At 46.3% G+C, this 20,452-nt stretch overlaps 1 protein-coding gene across 2 annotated transcripts in view; it reads right to left on the reverse strand.

Annotated features, from left to right (window-relative positions):
• The window catches only part of LOC119465144 (uncharacterized), a 45,462-nt gene extending 25,467 nt beyond the window's left edge, over positions 1–19,995 (reverse strand). For both annotated transcript variants that reach the window (XM_037725946.2, XM_037725945.2), the window contains exons 1-2: positions 19,661–19,995; positions 1,976–2,138 (exon numbers count right to left, since the gene is read on the reverse strand). In XM_037725946.2, coding sequence (XP_037581874.1) covers positions 1,976–2,138; positions 19,661–19,980 — 483 coding nt within the window. In that variant the 5' untranslated portion in view covers positions 19,981–19,995. The remainder of the gene's footprint in view (positions 1–1,975; positions 2,139–19,660) is intronic.
• Positions 19,996–20,452: the final 457 nt, after the last annotated feature.

Consider the following 20,452-nt stretch of genomic DNA (forward strand, 5'->3'; position numbering starts at 1 on the left):
CTATGGGTCGATCAAGCGCTTTTGAATGGCACAAATTGTTTCGGGAGGGAAGAGAGCAAGTTTGAAGATGAGCAACGGTCAGGACGCCCTTCAACGGCAAAAAGTGACGAAAACTTAGTGAAAGTACGAATTCTTTTGAACTCTGACCGCAGATTGAGTGTGCGGATGATATCAGAAGAATTAAACTTGACAAAAACTGTTGTGCATGAAATTGTGACCGAAAACTCCAGAATGAGAAACAGTTGTGCAAAATTGGTGCCGAAGGTGTTAACTGATGAACAAAAACAAAGATGTCTTATGATTTGTCAAAAACTTCTTGATTGTATTCGTGACAATCCAGATTTTCTCAACAATGTTATCACCGGATACTAGTCGTGGCTTTTTGAGTACGACCCAGCGACAAAAGACGAAAGCTCTGAATGGCACACCCCCGCCTCACCTTGCTCGCCCACACGACCAAATTGAAAATGAAATTGACATTCATCATCTTTTTTGACTGCAAAGGAGTGGTTCACAGAGAGTTTGTACTGCCTGGTCAGACTGAATTCTGCATTCTATGTGGAAGTACTTGAAAGACTCAGAAAACGAGTCGCCCGCGTCCGTCCGGCAATCGCTGGATCATGGAGGCTACATCATGAGAATGCGCCGAGCCACACCGCCTTTGCTGTCATGGACATCCTGACAAAACATGGCATCACACAGCTTCACCAGCCACCCTACAGCCCAGATGTCGCTCCTTCAGACTTCTTCCTCTTCCCCCGACTGAAAAGGGTCATGAAAGGACGGCATCACGGCTTCACCCAGGCCATTCAAGAGGCCGTAACGAGAGAGCTGAAGAGCATTCCAGTTAATGCGTTCCAAGGAGCCTTCTGTGATTGGCAGGGTCGCTGGAAACACTGTGTTGATGCAAAAGGGGCACATTTTGAAAACTATTAAGTGGATGTGTCAAAATTATGAACAAGCTTTTTTTTATTCAGTCCTACTACTTTCCGGACAAACCCTGTATGTACTAAAATACCACTGAGTGGTCACCTGTTATTATATAGCACTTGTCTGTTTTGTGCTTGAATATGCCCAAAATTTTGCACTGATATACCGAAGTTATAATGGGAGATCAACTAGCCCAGCAGCCAGTCATGACCACGTTCTAGGTCAAGGCACGTTCCACATCCTAGCATTCCTGTGGTGTTGCAACGGCCTTTACGAAATTCACATATGGCAGTGTATCAAAGCGCCTATTACTTGGAGAAAAGTTGGATAAGGGCAGCATTCTTTGGTTGACTGGCAAGGAGCATCCAAATGCAAGCTGGCATGATTGAGGTTACATGCAAAGCACTGAACTGTTTACTTTGGCTTTCTGAATGACCATACAGCAAATGCCTTTACTCACTTATGCCTTTACATATTTCATTTTCAACACAGACAGAAAAACCAAAGGTCTGTTGGATTCATTTGCACCACAACGAGAACCAGCCCCCAATGGCGCATGAGAAGTCAATAAATTGTGCAGCTTGACTTCAGTGATGCAGACACGATGTGGTGACACTCAAAACGACTGCCAAGGTGCCAACAGGCTGCAGGCCTAATGTTTTGTTATGCTATGTTTGGGAGGTCCCAAACCGTGCACGTATGGTCAGTTTTTGAGGCGTAAACCCCAAAACACCCCACGCTGTGTAGACTCAGTAGACACACATAAGCGTGGTTTCATTGGCGCTTACACCCGTGTGCTATCTCTCCTGCTGCACTGCTGCTTTGCACCTGCACATTTGCTTACCAAGTTGGCACCGTGAGCAGGGAGGGTGCAGAAAATTTGTGAACCAGCCCTTCGCCTTCTCTGCACATTTTGAAACGGTGGCTCAGAAGGTGCCATTGCTGCACTGCTGAAACGAATGGCAGGGTGTAGCACACTGTGAACTGGTTCAGATGGTGCAGGCGAATTGAACGGACCTCAAGTGGGCCTCAGCCGAGGTACTACCTGCTGGGGAGGAGGTTGAGGCACAGGCCTAGGCAGCAGGAGACGGCCCCCGCCGGTTGACCCCCCATCCGGCTTGACCAGCAGCAGGAATTGGCCAGCTTCTGGCGGCGGCTGCGCAGCAGGCGGTGGCGGAGGTAGCCGCGGAGGCATCTTGCTCTCCTCCCTGCATTGTCCAACAGCACAGAGCAAGTTGATACGCATTCATTTTGAAGTTTGTGCATTGTCATAAAAAAAATGCAGATGAATGGTAAAGCAACCATGGGACATGCGCTGTGTCTGTCAACGCATGCCCTGCGAGTGTTGGGCAAACCTCAATAACTGCTTTCGCGCTTGCACCCAGATTGTGGTCACCTGCACTGTGTTTCAATCCATAGTTGCTGGTTACCCTACTCACAGTGTAATATGTCAGAATTAAAAAAAAAATTTAAAAATCTGGTGCATTCAATTAATCAGTTTTGAGTGCTCTCGAGAGGTGGTTCACATTCGGCTGGCTGAAATTCAGAGCTCTGAACATTTGCCTCATCCATTCAAAGCATTCTTTGTGCTGGGAGTATAAGTAAGGTCCAAATAGAATTGTGATCACATGGCTCCTCTGATTGCTCTGGAAGGAGCTGAATGTACAGCTCGAGTACGCTTTCTCGTCTCTAATGTCGACAGTACTCCCCGCGTCAGTGCAGACCACGTCGTAGCGCTGTACAAACCAGCCAATTGTACTATTATTCCATGTGCTTCTTGATACGACAGCTGTTCAGGGTATTCTGTACGATATTTGTAGCATCTGTCAGTCACCCCATTTTTCTTGGCAGCAGTAGCTGCCAGAAAAACTCTCATCCAGGATTTGATGATGGTTTCGTGTAGAGCAAGCGACTGTGCAATCACTGTAACAGAGCCAACTATCAATCAGACGTGTTAGCATTATTACCTTATTGTTTCCGCTTTATGAGAAAATGGATCACAGATAAAAAGCAGCAGACAGTCAAGCATGAGGACACATGTGGGTCCTTGGTACCCATTTGGCAGGGTGCAGTGGGGACAAGCGTTATCAGAATATTTCACAATACAAAATGCCACAAGGAATGCTTGTTCAACATGCTTTTTAGGAATGAAATACAGTAAAAGCTCGATGATACGATCACGGCTAATACGAATTTCCGGATGATACAAATTTTTCTGTGGTCCCGGCCGAGCCCCATTACTTTGCAACGTGCTAGAGAACGGTTGCTACAAATCGATTTTCAGCCTGTGTCGGTTGATACGAATAAACGCCGCCTCACCGACGGCCGCGAAAGAGAACAGCGCGCAGTCACGCGCTTTCTCTCCTTCTCTTTTGGTGCGGAGGCGCGGCGCCGGACAGCGCGGACTCCGCGACTGGGCGCGAAGAGTTTGAAGTGGTGGCGCTTTTGGTGCTTTTGTACTTTTCCTCCTTTTCTGCGAGCCGTCAGATGGAGTGGCTGCTGCGCTTCGGGCCTCGTTCTTCCTGTTTGCGCCATTTTGCCTAGTCGCAGCGAGCTATGTCTCGCAAGCGGAAAGCACTCTCCTTTAAAGAGAAATTAGACATTCTTCGAAAGGTCGATGAGGATCCCAAGAGGAAGCGGACGGAGTTGGCTAAGGAGCTAGGCCTCGCAACGTCAACACTGAGCACAATTGTTGCACAGCGAGACTATCATGAAAAACGTGCTTTCGTTCAACGTCAACGCGAAGCAAGCGAATTCGAACACGCTTATTTCGAACATACTGCGCACCGACAATGCTCTTAGCAGCGCGCCAAATCACGCGGCGGCGCCTCCGACCGGCATTGCTCCGACACCGCCATAGAGCAAAAGCTCAGGAGAGACCCCTCAATGCCGCGCGCGAAAGAACGGGGAAAAAAAAAAAAAAGAACCCGCGGCGGAAATTTCCTTCTCTCTCAAATTGCAAGGTCGCCGTTTCTGCATCGCGCCGGAACAAGCGTGTACGTGCCGACTAGAGTGTTCTAGACAACCGTATTCTAGCACACACTAGTGCCGACGTCTCAGCCACGCGGATAAAATGGCAGTGAACCCTCCTCCTCTATTTTCTAGTCACATGTTGACGTTGCACACTGCGGCAGCAGCGCAGAGGGAAGCAGCGGCGGAGGCACAGTCGGGCCAACGAAACTGCCACGCCCGCAAACGCTCGCTTCCCGATAACGGCAGAAAACGAAACTTCAGGGGGCGGCTAAAATAAGCTGGCGCCAGCACGGCGGCGGGCGCGCACGGAGATGTGTACACGGAGTCAAAGGTGAGAGAGCTACGAGGGAGTTGAGAGGGAGGGCGAGGGGAGCCACCGAAGCGGCGGAGTTGACGCAGCCAAATCCGCTTGCCTGCCGCCCTCCTCCCTCACCTTCGACAGTCTCCGCGCGCACCCGTGTGCCGGCGCCGCCCGCTCGCTCCCTGAAGCTTCGTTTTCTGTCGTTATCGGGAAGCGACCGTTAGCCGGCGTGGGCAATTTCGTGGCCCGCGCTTGCTATGCACTTGCGCGCCGCGATATTTCACGAGTCGCACCGTTCGTGCATCGTGCTATGGTGCACGAATACTTCAAAAATACGTCCTTTTAATTCGAACAAATTTTCGGGCCCCTTCGAGTTCGAATTATCGAGATTCGACAGTAGTTTTAATTGTGGTTCGATGATACGAATTTCGGCTAATACGAATATTTTTCGTGACCCCGTGAGATTCGTATCATCGAGCTTTTACTGTACACGCACAAAAATATATTGTAAAAGAATGACAGTCGGCCATCTACCAGGCACACGCCTATTTTTCTGTCACTTCCTCTTCTTGCTTCCCACTTGCTGTTCGGTGCACTTCATCCTTACATATACATAAAGAACTCCACGACTTTATGCACATAACTTTGTGAAAACCTCTTAGCCCCCTACGAGGGTCCCATTTTTTTTTATTTCATTTTTCTAAGTGACTTATGCCGAGAAAAAAAAAAGGATGACAATAAAGCGGCAAATTTTTTTATGTGTGCAGTTTTATACATGTTTTATATATATAAATAGACAAGCATAATTTTTTTACAGTTGTAACAAAAATCCCACAACTTATTTTCGTGTTTTAAATAGGTCAGCTAAAGCTCGTATTTTGAAATGTTTCATTTCACTTTCCATTAAGACAATGTGTCATGCTGAAGGCACGATTCCAGCAACGATCGCGGTGCAACGGCATACTAGCCACGTCCAAGCTGGTGACGACGGGCCAGAGGACTGAAAATTTAAGCGGATCGTTAGAGTATATGGCGCCAGGACATGTGCCTATAGCAAAAGCAAAGCATGCCATATGAATGCCTGCAAGCAATCTCGGTGGTGCATACCTGTCAGAAAAACAAAGCAAGTGAGAAACTTGTAGCAGTGAATTGTTTGATCAGTACACTAGATTCTATCAGTTCTCACGCACTTTGCATAAATAGACTCGCGCAACAGTGTCGCTGGCTCAGTAGCACTCACCTATAAACAGTCATTGCACACCTACAGGAGAGTCATACAGGCGAGCATTTCGGGGTACCATTTTGCATGATAAGAAATGAGATAGAAATCAGTTTTTCTTATAGCCATAACTTGAAATAACTCGAACAAGAATGTCAAATATAAAATGTGCACACGCCAATAAGGTAGGCAAAGTTGGAATACTCCTTAACTACCGCAGTGGCAACCACGATGAAGTGAAGTGAAAAATCAGTCTTGACGAATGCAGAGGGGCGGCAGGGGGGGTATTCTGTAAGAGTCCACCTAGTGGTCCACTTCGGCCGTCACCATTGTCTCGAGCTCCACGAGCGCGAAGGTGCCAGCCAGTCTCCTTCGCGCTTGTTAAGCTCAAAATGGCGACAGCTGAAGTCGACAGTCCACTAGGTGGACTCTTTTAGAATACCCCCCTGCACAATACATTTTTTGTAGAAGTCGCGGAAGGTTGCAGCTACCCCGCAGTGATGCTAGCCAGCGCTTTGTTCAGAAAAGACGCATCTTTCTTAAAAGTGCGGTCGCCATGATATATGTACAGCCATGACCATTTGGGATTTGTTTCCACCACCGTACAAGTATAGCGGTAACCATCGAAGGGCTAAGTGTCACAAAAGCAGCAGGAAATGTCAAATTGTAGAACTTGTAACATGGCAGTACGGTCTGTTGGCACGATCTCTGAGTGAGAAGCACACCACCAAATTCAGGGAGCTGTAAGGTAAAGCAGCAAAAGAGGACAACATTGATACTGTCATTTTACAGGCACTACTGCCAACCAAGGAGTTCGATGGCGGCTTCTAACAATGCACACGAGGAAGGATGCAGACTTGCAACTGAAACATTTCGCGCATGACCGAGTACAAACAAGGAGAAAGTGAGAACTAAGGTAAGAAAGACATCATCACAAACTTTAAAAGAAGATTTATCTACAAGGTAAGGTGTGTTACCTGTGCACACAGAACTTAATGTGAAAGAGATTCACCGATGATCACGATACTCCCTAATGCGAATTTTGAACGCAGCTGTAACATGTTTTCATTTCGTGGTATACTAGCTGATGCGGACAATCTCTCTCGTGCGGCACGTTGCAAACGAAGCGAAGTGTGGCGTGACTGCCTCGCTAATTGTGACGCGTGGGCGCGATTCACAGCAGTCGCCGTAGACAGACCTCTGCTTATTCAGTATTTTGTTTTCATAAAGACGACGCATGCAGCCATCGTCGCTGCAAAGCCAGTCATGTGTAGCACTACGCTTTCCTGCTCGTGCTTTCTCTATTGTCGTCGTTCATCCGCGCTCGCTCTTTCATCCTTTTGCTGTGCTCATTTGCTTGGTTATGGGGACGCCACCGACGCTCGCCGGAGGAACGGGCACCTGAGAGCTGTGCTCTAAAAGCATATCTCATCAAGATAATACAGACACACTCTGGCATTCCACTGCGCTATCTCTACCATCACGACAAAGAAGAGAAGACGTACAAAATTATTATGCTCACGTGTTATAAAATAAATTTTATTTTAATAAAGTTCACCCGGTTTCAATAAAATCTTCATTTGTGAGTCAGCGCTCGTCCTTGTCTTTTTTTTTCTGTCCGTACATGTTAGAGGGCCCCTGAAACGGTTTGGACAAATTTTATAGACACGTAGGGCAGTGGCGTAGCCAGAAATTTTGTTCGGGGGGGGGGGGGGGCTCAAGTTGCAGCGCGGCCTCCTCCTTATAGAAGTTGTCGAGGCATCAAATACATGAATAATAACGGCATTGCCATTGCCAATGCCATTGTATATTAGATGCTGCAAACGAATTATTGAACGCTGCACACTGTGAAGACAAGTAAAATATGTATTTTTTTATAAAAGAATACGTTCGTATGTCCCAAAAATTGTGGCAGAAATAGCTGATATCAATGCTTCCACATTTTTTTTTTGTCTATTTAACAAGTAAAGAAAATACCACGCGAACTTTAGAACTCTATCAGTTCCAAACGAGCAAAGGAGTACATGCAGCTGATATGACGAACGTAAAGGCCATAAAATGAACAAGTTGAGCACAAATATTTTGATGAACCTTTGTTATTCAACGACCTTGTTTACATTTTTGTACATATGCAAAGGCCGGACAAACCTCAATGACGCTGTCCTTCGTTGCAATGGATTGCGCAGGAGTAGCTGTTACCGGTCGTATATTCTAATTGCACTGAAATTGTAGTCGCAACAGTGAGTACATATAAAAAGCAGGAGTTCTGCAAAATATACATTAGAAATGCGAAGATAGAATGTAATATACAAATGCGAAGATAAAGGGCAAGAAAGTGTCGCTGGAAACCACGTTCGCTGCTTGTATACACAAAACCTCGTAACAAGATATCTAAAAATACGAATAAATCTGCAAAAAATCTACGTATCTAAGGAAACGTCACTGTATATAATGCGTCAATCAAGACAAATAAACATGTTGCGCAGTCACAGATATTAAACTTCATGCATACGAGTATAAAGACAGACGATCCAGGCAGGAACAAAACTATGATAACAGAATTCGTGATATGCATTTGGGCCATGCTGCGGTCGCGGCAGCATAATGTGGCTAGAATAATAGAAAAGGAATGCAGAAATAAATACGAAAATGCGTATTTTAACTGCCTGCACAGCGGCAACGATTATTCTGCACCCAAAATTAAAGAAGGGTATTGTTTCGTTTCAAAAAAGAAGTAAAAGCATGTAGCTAAAAAAAAATGTGGTTGATCCCTCTTATATAGGAATCGGTATAGAACACGAAAGTGAAACGTGTCTTCACAGAAGTAGTGTAATGTTTATTGCACATTGATATATAATGTCTATTGGTGTTTTGTGGCTAAAGCGCCCTTAGGCGTTGATGCACCCACGCTGACGCCTGGTGGCACGTCTCCTCCATCACGACTACCAACGTCGATGACCATGAGCAACCGTCGTGCATATGGAAGCTGCACTACGCTGCACACGCTAGCACAACGCGAAAGACGAAGCACGTAACTGACACACTAATACAACGCGCAAGACAAAGCACGTAACTGAATCGTCACCGAGTCAAATCAGCGCGTACAGTGCGTCGTAATTGCAGCCTCCGCGATCAACTTCAGAAACATTTTCAGAGCTAATTGCGGAGGCCACGCTCCGTTGTGCTGAGTACGGTGAACGCCACCTAGGTGGCGTTGGTAGTGCTTCTTGATGCCAGCGTCCCTTCGAATGCTGGCATCGAGGCGTCGTAGTGCTGAGACCACCGAAGCGTTCACTGTCGGTGCGCGTTAGTGTCATAATGCAGTACTTCTCTTTTCTGCTCGTAGGCGGCGGCACCGCCCCGAGCAAGAGCGCGGGTACACGGAGGAGTGTTAGATATATAAGGCGCGTCTGTGTAGCTCTCTGCAAATGCGTTTGTGGCGCAATGGGTTAAACGCTTGGCGATCTATCGTCGCGGACCGAGAGGTCGTGGGTTTGATTTCCAAATTTTGCATGTTTGTGGAACTTTTTCTTCTGGTTTCTTTCTTTGTATTATGTTCGTGTACATTGTAAGCTGACGTATTTCCGTGACGGAAATACGTCAGTGAAGTCTTGGTGGACCCCGGCATAAAACACTTTCGTGTTAAAAGGAAAGAAAAGGACAAACGAAAGCCACAGATGATGCGGCAAGTTGATTTACCCAACATCCGAGTGCGTTTTTGGGAAACGCCGCGAGTGCCAGGCTTTCAATGAGCAAGGTCAGTCAAAATTGGTTATTGATGTCCCCGTAATTTTTGTATTCGCATGATAATTTTGATAACCATGCTGTTACAATAAATGATGAAAATTTCTGTGGTTTTAAAAGCTAATGAACAGTCATACGTTTTCATAATTATGAGATTATATAGGAACGTGAAGGAACAGATATTTTACATGCGGTGATTTTTGCTGCTTGGCTATCTAAACGATAAACTTCACTCGGCGGGAAAGTTTAGCGAAGCGTTCAGTAACTTCGGACACGTTGATGGCGACGTCTCTGTGGGCGTACAGAAGCGCCAGCATAACCATGCGTTCCTCAGACATTGTAGAGCGCAAGTGGTTTTTTAGTAATCTCATGTTTGAAATTCTCTCGGCACTGGCAGTGGCACTGGAAGGGTGACTAGAATCTGCAGCAGTTTGTACACATGTACTTATAACCTGTCTCAATGAGAGAGGACATCTATTCCTGTGCTAAAACCTAAACACACTTCTTCGATATCGTTTCCTCAGCACCACGCTCAACAAGATGGACAGCCGTCACCTTACGGAAGCCAGAATTCTTGGTCCCTGGTCCCAGCCGACGTCAGAACGAACTGCTTTAAAAGCGCTCGTACGCTTTTTAAAATAAGCAAGACTTAGTGAAAAACTATAGAATGTGCAGACTGACACGTTTCTTTTTCTTTTCTTTTTAATCTTCCCTTGTTTTCTAATTTTTTCTGCCCTTACACCATCCCCGTGTGCAGAGTAGCCAACTGGACACTTAACCTGGTTAACCTCTCTGCCTTTCACCTCTTATTTTCTTTCCTTCCTTCCTTTCTTCATTCGATATCGTTGACGTCTTTGTTTAGGTACCTTGCACAAACAGTAAGCTGTTCGAATCCAGCAATATCCGCCGTTTCTTCAGCAAGAGAAGCAGCCTGCAGTGTTCACTTTTGCATCTAGGCTTTCTTTGATAATTTCACCACAAATTCCTATAAGTTGGTTTTGTACATCTGGTTTAAATACGAGGCATTACTGGTGCAACTTTCCAAATGGTTCTTTAGATATGTATCTCCGCAATCAGCTCGCATGCGAAGAAGCGCTCTGGAAATACCAGTATTTTCTGCGGGGGCTTTGCTTAAATCCATAGGACCAGTGTCCCTATCGCCACGGAGAGCCAGACCTTGCCACCCGCAAAAAAGAACTGTCTCAAATTTAATAGGCTGTGAACTTTCTTCTGTTTTCTCTTATTTTAATTTGCCTATCCTGGCCCAGCTGATCGATCACATTGGGCGCGCTTCCTGCAAATGTTTGGAGAAAATTATCAGATGCCAGCTGGCAGCTGACAGTCACGGTGATATTTAGCATTTTCGTGTGTGTGGAAGATTGCGAGCGCGTGCTTCCATTTCTGGAACGGCTTAGATACGCGCGTTCGAGTGCGCACATGTTGGCCCAAGTTTATAAGAACATTAAACCCACTAAGTTCCCGAATTAAAAATCAGAAGCACGCCTTTGGAAGTGTCAGTGCACCTTTCGCGTCAAAAGTTTATGAGAACTTCATACACATCAAGTTTCGGAATTGAAATCCATGCGCTCCGTAGATTCCGGGGCCGCTGCAAGATGCCGCGACGCGCCCGCTCGCTATCGAAAAGCCATTGAAACTTTGTGCTCGGCTGGGGCTCCTTACGTTACGCGACTCCAGGTGCATGGGCGTTGCCACGAAATCCAGCCCGAGTTCGCAATTTGCGCGCCGAAATGTCTTTTCGAGCGTCAAAAAGACATTGTAGACAAAATCCACAATGATTCCCGGCGCCGGTGGTTGTTTTGGTCGGCGGTGCACGACAGCACGAAAAAATTTCGGGGGGGGGGGGGGGGGCTGAAGCCCCATCAGCCCCCCCCCCCCCCCCTGGCTACGCGCCTGACGTAGGGTACAGCTTCCGTTAAAAATTGGCACCACAATTTGCGTGATGCGTCTCATATTAAGAGAGCTACGGAAGATTACAAGTTACCCTCTTCCATAGCCATGCCTTTTCTCAACTCGCTCGCCGAGCGATTGGGGCTAAGCTCCACCTTCACTGTCGCTGCGTCATGATGGGACATTGTGTTCTCTACTTCCGATTGTCTTGGAGTCAGCGCGCAAAGCCTCTCTTCGCCAGCCGCCTGGCAGTTGATCCCAAGCGAGAGCTTCGAAGAAGTGTGCGTTGCGAGCATTCTGTCGCAGCGCCGAGCATGTCTGGTAACCACAGTTGAGCTGGGCATTTTGACGGATGGACCGAGGCGCAAACTAAAGCCCCTCCATACTACTATTGCTGCAATGAAGGAGCTTCAGCGCCGATGTACGTGAGCACCTGATCGGTCTGCATGGTTCAGCCACCTGGTGGTGCAGAGCTTAACCTGCCAAATAAATAGCTACTATTGCTGTAACTTAGTGTAAAACATTTTAAACATCTAGAAAAGCAATGTGTTCAAGATTACGCTCCTGCCGAAAATTTGAGCCAGCAGCAAAGTAGAACACACTTCATTACTGCTATATTAGTTGTGTGTTTGGTTGAGCTCTGTGCCACCAGGTGGCTGCACCGTCCAGGCCGTTCAGGCGAAACACTAGTGTGGTATATAGTAATCCTATATAGTAAGATTTGTTGGTTGGTGTTCACATGTTTATACCTCTTGTTGGCAAGTTTGAGCATTTGCTTTTCAGAACAATGCAAAGACAGTGACATTTTGTGATAAAAGACACGAGCTGTATGCCCACGCAGCGCAATATAGGCTCCTTGCAGTGAACAGGGAGTGCGATACAGCAGCGATGATCGGTGCCGCCGGTAGCAGGTGTTCGTTACTCTGAAGCGGCTGCTTCAACACTTGTGCGCATCTTCTCTGAAAGAACAATGCTGTGCGCACACAGGTCATGCATACATTGTAGTTCTGCCATTCAGTGTTTCGGAAAGTGTTTTATTTTTGGAATAGGGCCCTAAAAAGAGTCCAAGAGGTGTATCACAATATCTTCTTCGCAGCCTCTGCCTCACGCAAAATTATTGGGTGAAGTGTGACACGTTTTGAGCTCAGTCGCCTCTGCAATGCTCGAAGAGATGCACTGCCTCGCTTGGACTATTGAAGAGGAGAGAAGAGCAGTTATAAATGCCTGTGGAGGCAATGTGTGGCCCTGCCTCATGCCAGAAGCATTCTTACGACGGAGCCAAGAGTCATATTTCTTTAGCTGACCATTATAATCTATATGCAATGAGCGCATTGCGCAATGCTAAATGCAATAAACAGTTTTAGGCGAGTGTCACATAAGAACCGCTTTTTTGATATTTCAAGCGCTGAGGCACTTAAAAAGACCAAGTTGATTTCCCCTTTTTAATAGGCGTGTCCCTCAGACACGAATGACGTGCAGTCCATTTGGCTGCAACAGTCATACTCTGCTCAATCAGCTGGAGTTAGGTCAGTGTTGTGGCTTGCGCCGGTGATCAGCTGTATGCAAACACTGGTCTGAGTGGAACCGAGCATAAACGCCAAGCTAATTCTTTTATTGGGCACTGGCAAATGCCGACTGTTTTTCGTCGGTCTCATCTCATGCACCACCGAGGCCTTGAACGCTATTACATCAGTCAGTGACAATGAATTTTAGTGCTATGAAACATTACACCAGTAACGTAGTCATATTTATATTGTTTTTCAACATAATGCATCTAGTACATGAGGATACAACTCCCATGACCACACCTTACTGTTGCATTTCAGGAAAACTAATATTTTCAACTTTACACCCCATGATGGAAAATGACATGCTCGGGTTCGTTTGCATGGAGAAATGACCACTGGTCGTCCAAGAGCATTTATGCAGATACTACAGAGGGCGCAGAGGTTGCTTATGGACTGCAGTGCAGGGTGCAAGCTAGATGGTACTTATGATTAGGGCTTGTGTAGGCAGCTCTATAGCCTTGAGATTATTCAACAGCGATGTGGCCTTCAACAGCGTAGCGTTGTGATAGGATAGCAGTTTTGCTTACATTTGTGTAAGTCCCGCTCCACTTATAAGAAACCTTGGATGTATCATGAGCTTGCAGAGTCTAAGCTATAATTCAAATAGTTGCATAAATGTGTCCCGCACATGTCACGTAGTGTAGTCATCAATGGCTTGCAAGAGGTTGACCTGTGCAAAGAGAGTGTGTTATGCTTCTATACCCACATAATGCCGGCCACAAAACTTTTGTGGCAGGCTGTACCATGCATTTCAATATGAGTAGCCTTGCTTTGTCTGCATCAGCTAGTAAGGCCATGCACCGTACAGTTGTATAGGTGAGCAGATGACAACAACCAGGACAGCTCCAGCAATTTGGCTTTGCAACAGTGGTGTCGTCAGAGCAAAAGCAATGGACACCAAGCCAGGTAAGTCAAGAAGCGCAGTACATTAGCATGGAAGGTGCTTTGATTCCAGTGCCCCCTCAACGAAAAAATGCCGTATTAAGCATAACCTACGAGATTATTGGCGGAAGCACTGCACGACGGTGGAGATTTTGGAGGCCATCTATGACGCTACCTAGCTACAGTGTAGTGTTTGGTGATGACTGCAACCAATTTGGTGGCTGGCAGCAGTGGTGCACTAAAATCATTTAGTTTGCACAGCTGAAATTATGTCACTACAATCACATTATGATAGTGTAACAGATGTCACTTTCATTCAGCTTCGCCCACTGTTTTTTTCCCCCTATGTGGCCAAGTTCAACGGTGGCTTGTACGTGCAAAAATCATGATGTATGACTTACAGGAGATACTTTCCTCAGCCATGCAACTGTACAAAATGGTTAAAATCAACACACTGTATGGCTAATTCAGGAGGATTCGCTGGTATGCAATTCTTGCAGTGATTACAGAAGACATAAAACTCCCTTTTAGCTATTTGGAGTAGCAGTTGACCAATGTTATTGCGTACCTAACAATACGAACGAGCATTATGAAGAGGGCCTATTATATTGTTTATCACTTCTTCCTACGAGCAGGTAGTGCATCTGGCTGCAATGGCGTGAACGTAGGCTTAGCTTTGTCAGCCTCTTGACATACAGCGTCCACTAGTAACATTCATGCGAGCACTATACCTCGCTATAGTGATCGCACGAATTCCCGCTATACCTTGGAGGGGTTATACACCAGCTTAATGCCTCAGTTCTGCTTCCCTTAGCAGTACAAAGTCAACACAACTTTGTGAACCTGGGATAGAAGCAAGCAAGGAGCCAATGTATTTTCAGGGCACCATCCCAATGTGCATCACAGTTTTGCAATGTTACAACTACTTCTTCAAGCTCATCTTTAGTCACAACACAGGGTGCTATCTGAGAAGCAATTTCTTGAGAACTTTGTGATTGTGTGGGCAGTTGGGACACAGCATCAGAAGTAATATTCACACCTTCCCCCAATGCTGCTCAATCTCAAAGTTACAATACAAAAGGTGAGCATGCCAATGAGCATACTTGGTGGGCAATGGCATGCTGACAAGAGCAACGAAATCAAAATCTGACGGTTAGTTCTCAGCACAAACTTTCTTTCCAAAGGTTGATGTGCCCCTGTTCGTATGCAAAATGGTACGCCAGCGCCTCTCTTTCCACAGCCGAGTAGTGGCACAGTGCACAATACAACAGTTAATAATTGGCCACTACAACACTGCTGCAGGACAGCACCTAGACCCTTGTTTGAGGCATTAGAAATTACAATGATAAACAGGTTAGTCTGGAACATCTGCACAACTGGATGTGAGGTTAGAGCTTCATTCAGCTGTGCAATACTGAGCTGAGCTTCCAAATTCCAAACAAATGGTCAGGTACTGCAGTAGCTCAAGCAGGAACGCGGATGCAAGAAGACAGAAAAAAACAACCAACAGCTGTTTATATTTAAAAACCAATTACACTTACACCACATGTCACAAACACAACAATCCTAGGAAAACATACACGAAAAAAATAGAAATATTACTATCAACGATTATCAAGAGTCGAGCTCAGAGCATGTGCAGAAATTCTAGACACCTTGTTCGACAGAGCTAAAGATAGTTTACCAATACAGGCTACACCAAAGGTGACAATCTAATCAACCTCAATTATCAAATGGATCAGCTCGTGCTTGCTTGTGACCACAATGAGAGTATCATGAAACAGAGGGCAGCACTTGTGTTCCTTGCTGTGATTGACCAGAAAAAATAACTGATGTACCTTCGTTTATCTTGTTGTATTTTCTCATAACCTATGATTTATACATCTACCCATTTCACTAATGTGAAACGTTTGCCACAAGTTAACGGAATGTGGTGGGTCACAAAAGTTCTGCAACCAGCAAACTTATTATGTGCTGCCCAAAAGGTTAGAAGGGCATCTTTTTCCAGTCTCGACTCCCTCCCCCCCTTTTAAACTGTCACTTAAAAAATAAATTCAAGTGAACAAAGCCACTCACATACAACAAAAATAGAAGTACACTTTTAGTCAAAACTATCACATATGCACTTAATAATTAGTAGAAACCTAGTGAACCACATCTAAAAATTTTTTCAACTTTTAATCTGCTGAGGCGTTCAGACGTGTTTCTGTCCAGCTTAACTAAGTATACATTACTCAAGACCAGAGTTAGCCAAGAACCTATGCACTCCCCTGGCTTTTGAAAATAAGGTACGTTTTCTTTTTTGACAAAAGAGAATGTGACAGCTGTGCCTGTTTCTTCAAAAACTTAAAATATGGTTCTCCTTTCCTAAGTAGTTTCCTTAAAGATTCAACAAATATCTGCATAACGTGAAATAAACATTGCATAATACCTGGCCAGCCAGCCCCAAGAATGACTGCAGTTTTTTACCTTCAGGAGAAGCTCTCTCGACTGCTTAAGTTTACACTCCACAGAAGCCAATTCATCGGCGTTGATATGAAGAGATCAAAAGAGTTTAGTTCAATTGAGACCCTTATTGTTCAGTCATCCCTGTAACACTGATGTAAGAGAGGAGATTTTGCAATCTTGTAATGCTCTTCAAGTTAGCAACTTTATAACCAGAACATCCAGGTAGCCCAACATGCTTATATAACCATTTATAACATCAGACGTTAGCTTCTAAAAATCTGAGGGCACTGATGCCAACACAAAGCAAATTCGTTTAAAACAAAACAACCCTTCATGAGAAATGAATGTTGCCAAGTCTGCTGTGACATGGTTCAGTTGATGATATGCCGATGACGAATCCAGCTTTGTGAAACATACTGCGCCGGCCAAGCAATGCATGAGATCGTCAGTAGGTGGCAGTGGGAAACAATCTATGTGGATGGCTTGGTTAGTTTAATATTCACACATAAGCAGGCACTTCTATTTTTGACAACTATCGGCAGCGACACCCACTCTGAAGTGACTGCACTATTACCCTGGCTTTTTCAAATTGCGAAAGTTTTGAAACTTGCTCTTGAGAAACAAGCAGTAGACAAAGCAGCTTTGGAATGATTGGCTGTACAGTCAACTGTAGCCAAATTATGTGTATATGTTCATTGCTCCAGTGGAGGTCGGCAGAAAACCAGATGGGATGATGAAGTTAGGAAATTTGCAGGCGCAAGTTGGAATACGCTAGCACAAGACAGGGGTAATTGGAGATCGCAGGGAGAGGCCTTCGTCCTGCAGTGGACATAAAATACAGGCTGATGATGATGATCCATTGAAGAGCCTAGGCTCTTCAGAGAAAAGAGCTTGATTTGTGCAGGAACAGTTGACTTGTGTAGCTTGATGACATGAAGGGGTTGCATCATCGATGCTGATGCGGAAATTTTGTGTGCCATCAAAGGCCCTGAAGTGGATTGCTGTCGCAGGTTATAAACATGCTAACCATTGTCTTATACTGAATATTGGCTACAATATACCTAAAGTTGGCATTCCTTCTTGACAACAGCTCTGCAGTTGAACAGTTGACATTGTAGGATTACCAGAGCTACCAGCATGCTATGTCGTCGATTCCACCATTCTATCTTCATTCAATTGATGCCAGATGGCGCTGAGCATTTCTTTTAATGACTGGGGGAACACCGGTAGCTGAGGAGCGAGAGTGACAGACGGCGTGCGGCCACTGGAAGTTGTCGCAAATAGGATTGAAGTTGAATTCCGCGTTGAACAAGTCACATTGTTATTCTGTTGCCTGGTTCCCGAGTTAATTGAATTATTATTGTACATAAAGAACAGCATACAAGCCTTCGCAAGAAATTTCTTGGCATTCCTGTTACAGTAATTTCATGTTGATGTGCAACATGCTAGCAGCAACTAGAAGCCTCGTGGACACACCTCTGATAACAATGGTGATGCAAACTCCAGACGGTTGGCTGTTCACCAAACTGATCACTAGGACCATGCTGTTTTGATGCACTTCCTCTTCTACCATACCGCTGCTTAAAGCTGGCCTGTAGATAACATGGGCGATGTCGTGCGACAAAAATGTTCTACTGTGTCAGCAAACAGCTGTCAAGTCACCTCAAACTTGACAATGGTGGCAGATTTTTTCCCCTGGCTTTTTAAGTTCACCCAGTGACTTTGCGAGCCACAGCTGAAACAAAAGCCTCCTTCGCTAGTTGTAGATACTTCTGGCATGTGGGTGTCATGATCACTACTATTTTGTAAAGGTGAGCTTGCACTGCCACAACTTTTGGCTCTGCAATATTGTATTCCCCTTTCCTGGGTCTAAACTGTGGTTGGCTGTTAGTCACTATTTTCATTGTTACGTATGTCATATTGGCAGGGCAGGTGAACACTAGCTGCCATATGTTTGCCAGATATTCTGGCCCCAGCCGAGGAGCTGTCTCAGTTGTTGCAACTTGGTGCGTTTGACAACTTGATTCAGTGTAGTTGAAAAATGCTCTTTCAGGATTATCAGTGCTGCCTTATATTTAGAACATTTTGAAACACCTTTAGTTCAAGATCTACCTACCACCAGCTTGTGGGTGAAGCACGACAGCTGCCCCTCGATGCTAAGGGGGTTCCAGGAGCAGAACTTTACACTGCTTCGGCAGCAAAGCTCTTTCATTGCCTGCCAAGTAAGTGAGATTAAAAAAGAAAAGAAAAAAAAAAAACAGCCACCCATGGTGTCTGCAGAGGGGGTCAGGTGTAGCAAGAAAAGGAAGTGATGTTGTAGCAACAGGTACAGGCATGGACCAAAGTAATTGGAACACAGAGCCGTGGCCAAACTTACCGATGCCCCTCAGCTTTGGATTGAACTACGATCCGTGGCCTGGAACTTGAAGCTGCTCAAGGGGGTTTGGATGCAGTTCGGCCATAACTCCCGTGTTTTAATTACACTTGTACATACGCTGTCAAGGCTGAAGCTGGCGAACTCAAAAACGTGACTTTGGAATCCATGCAGTGCACAAAAACTAGAAGTGTGAGGCAAGCCAAGACAATGCTACAGCAGAAGACAAGCAGAGATGCTTAGAGGCTCCCTCTTCTGTCAGATCACATCAGTAGCATGTGGTGGCAGAAGACGCACACAGGTGTGGCTAGCATTTATATTCGCCACCAGAATGTGGTGTCGCCAAGCGGGGGACAACGTGGCAAAGTGATGTGCTCAGCTCAGTCATGCAAGTATTGAGCATTTGCCAAGGTGACAAGTAAACAATGCGACGTGCGGAATCGACCTGACCAAAGTTTATTTCTGGTTCTGCTTAAACACCCCACCAAGGTATGCGCAACATAGGCATATGATGCGTGCAGGGAGGTCTTAGAATCTTCCTTTGTGCCACCCACTCGAGAAGGCATGAACTTCCCAGCAGTGACATATCTCTCCTAGCGGCATCTACACAAATGATCCACATACACGCAACGTGCATCTAGGAAATTTGGCAAGGATGCTCGCAAGTGACAAGAGCTTAGCAGTAATGCTGCATCACCAGCTGGCAACAGCCCTTCGTTTCACACAGTTTAACAGTACGTCTGCTGTGCCCAGTGCGAATGGTGCCACAAAGCCACATCTTGCAGTTATACAACACACGATGTGCAACAGCTCCAACACTCGAACTGCTAAAGTTCCCAACAGTGTCTGTCACTGTCACGCAGCGGACCGCCGGACAAGAACCGCCTTTGAGCGGCTCGGCCAGCCACGCAAGTACCAAACGAGCAAACCGCTACGTGTGTGCCGCGCATTGTGATTCCGACCTTTCCGGCAGCTCGGATGCCCACATCGTGATGTCTCCATTGGTCGTTCAACAGCTGACGTCACTCAACTTCATGACGTAAACGTGTGGCGACCAACGAGCGACTAGCAACACTACTACTGCGAAGGCCGATAACGGGACTCGCCCAGCGGGGAGACAACGGCACAGCCGAGCAAAAAGCAGCAGCACACGCACTCTAGCCAGCTCAAAGATGCCCCGGAAAGACGAACGGACCGCGTTTGCCAATTTCGAATATTATGAGGCGAGAGCCCCTGTGGAGGCAATTTCAAAAGTGCATATTATCCACCCCAGGATTCAAAGGACGCGCCGTCCCTGCGGCTCGCCGCCTCACCTCATTTTGGCGATCCGCGCTACCGTCCTCTTGATCTGAGCCGATCGGCCGGACCAAAACTTGCGCCACGCGTAGCGTGTTTTGACGGCTGGTCCCTTGGCGTTCAGCTTAGCTGCCGCTTCTTCCCAGAGCCGTTCGCGCTCCCACGGCTCCACATCTTTTGTCTTCTCCTTGGAGCCGCTCGCCAAGTACGGGTGCTCGTTCAGGAACTCCAGCAGCATCTCCATCTGCCTCGGAGAAACGCGCGGTCCCAGCTTACGCGTCCCAATCTCGGACATCGAAGAAAGCGCGGCTGCAGCTGACGGGCCATTTTCCGCCATATTGTTTCTACGACCGGCGGCTTCGGATTTGTGATAGTGCAGACAGGGCACGAAAGCAAGCCAACAAGGGCCCAACGGGCCAAAAAGCTCAACGTTGAACAGAGTGTACTAGACAATGGTCGAGTGGGCCGAACGGCGCTCTGTCGCTGAGGCGCCGCGTGTGGAAAAATAGTGCGAGGGCGCTGCGAGCGAACTGGATTGGGGTGGAGCCGCGCTCCGCGGCATATTCAACGTACTTTCGCTGTGGGCGCCGAAGCCGATTGCGCATAGTACGCTTTTAAAATAGCACTTTATTTCAACTGCAACTTTATGTTTACACCATTTTGCCAAACATATAGATTTGAGGCATAGATTACACAACGCGTTGTCTTCAATTTTGCTGTCGTTGTCAAGCGCGTCGTCTGCTAGCCAGCGCGCGTTCGCTACGCGGACGCTGGCGCACGCCCAGTTTTTAAAGACGATAGTCTTTCTT

The sequence above is a fragment of the Dermacentor silvarum genome, chromosome 9 (assembly GCF_013339745.2).
Source record: "Dermacentor silvarum isolate Dsil-2018 chromosome 9, BIME_Dsil_1.4, whole genome shotgun sequence".
NCBI lineage: Eukaryota > Metazoa > Arthropoda > Arachnida > Ixodida > Ixodidae > Dermacentor > Dermacentor silvarum.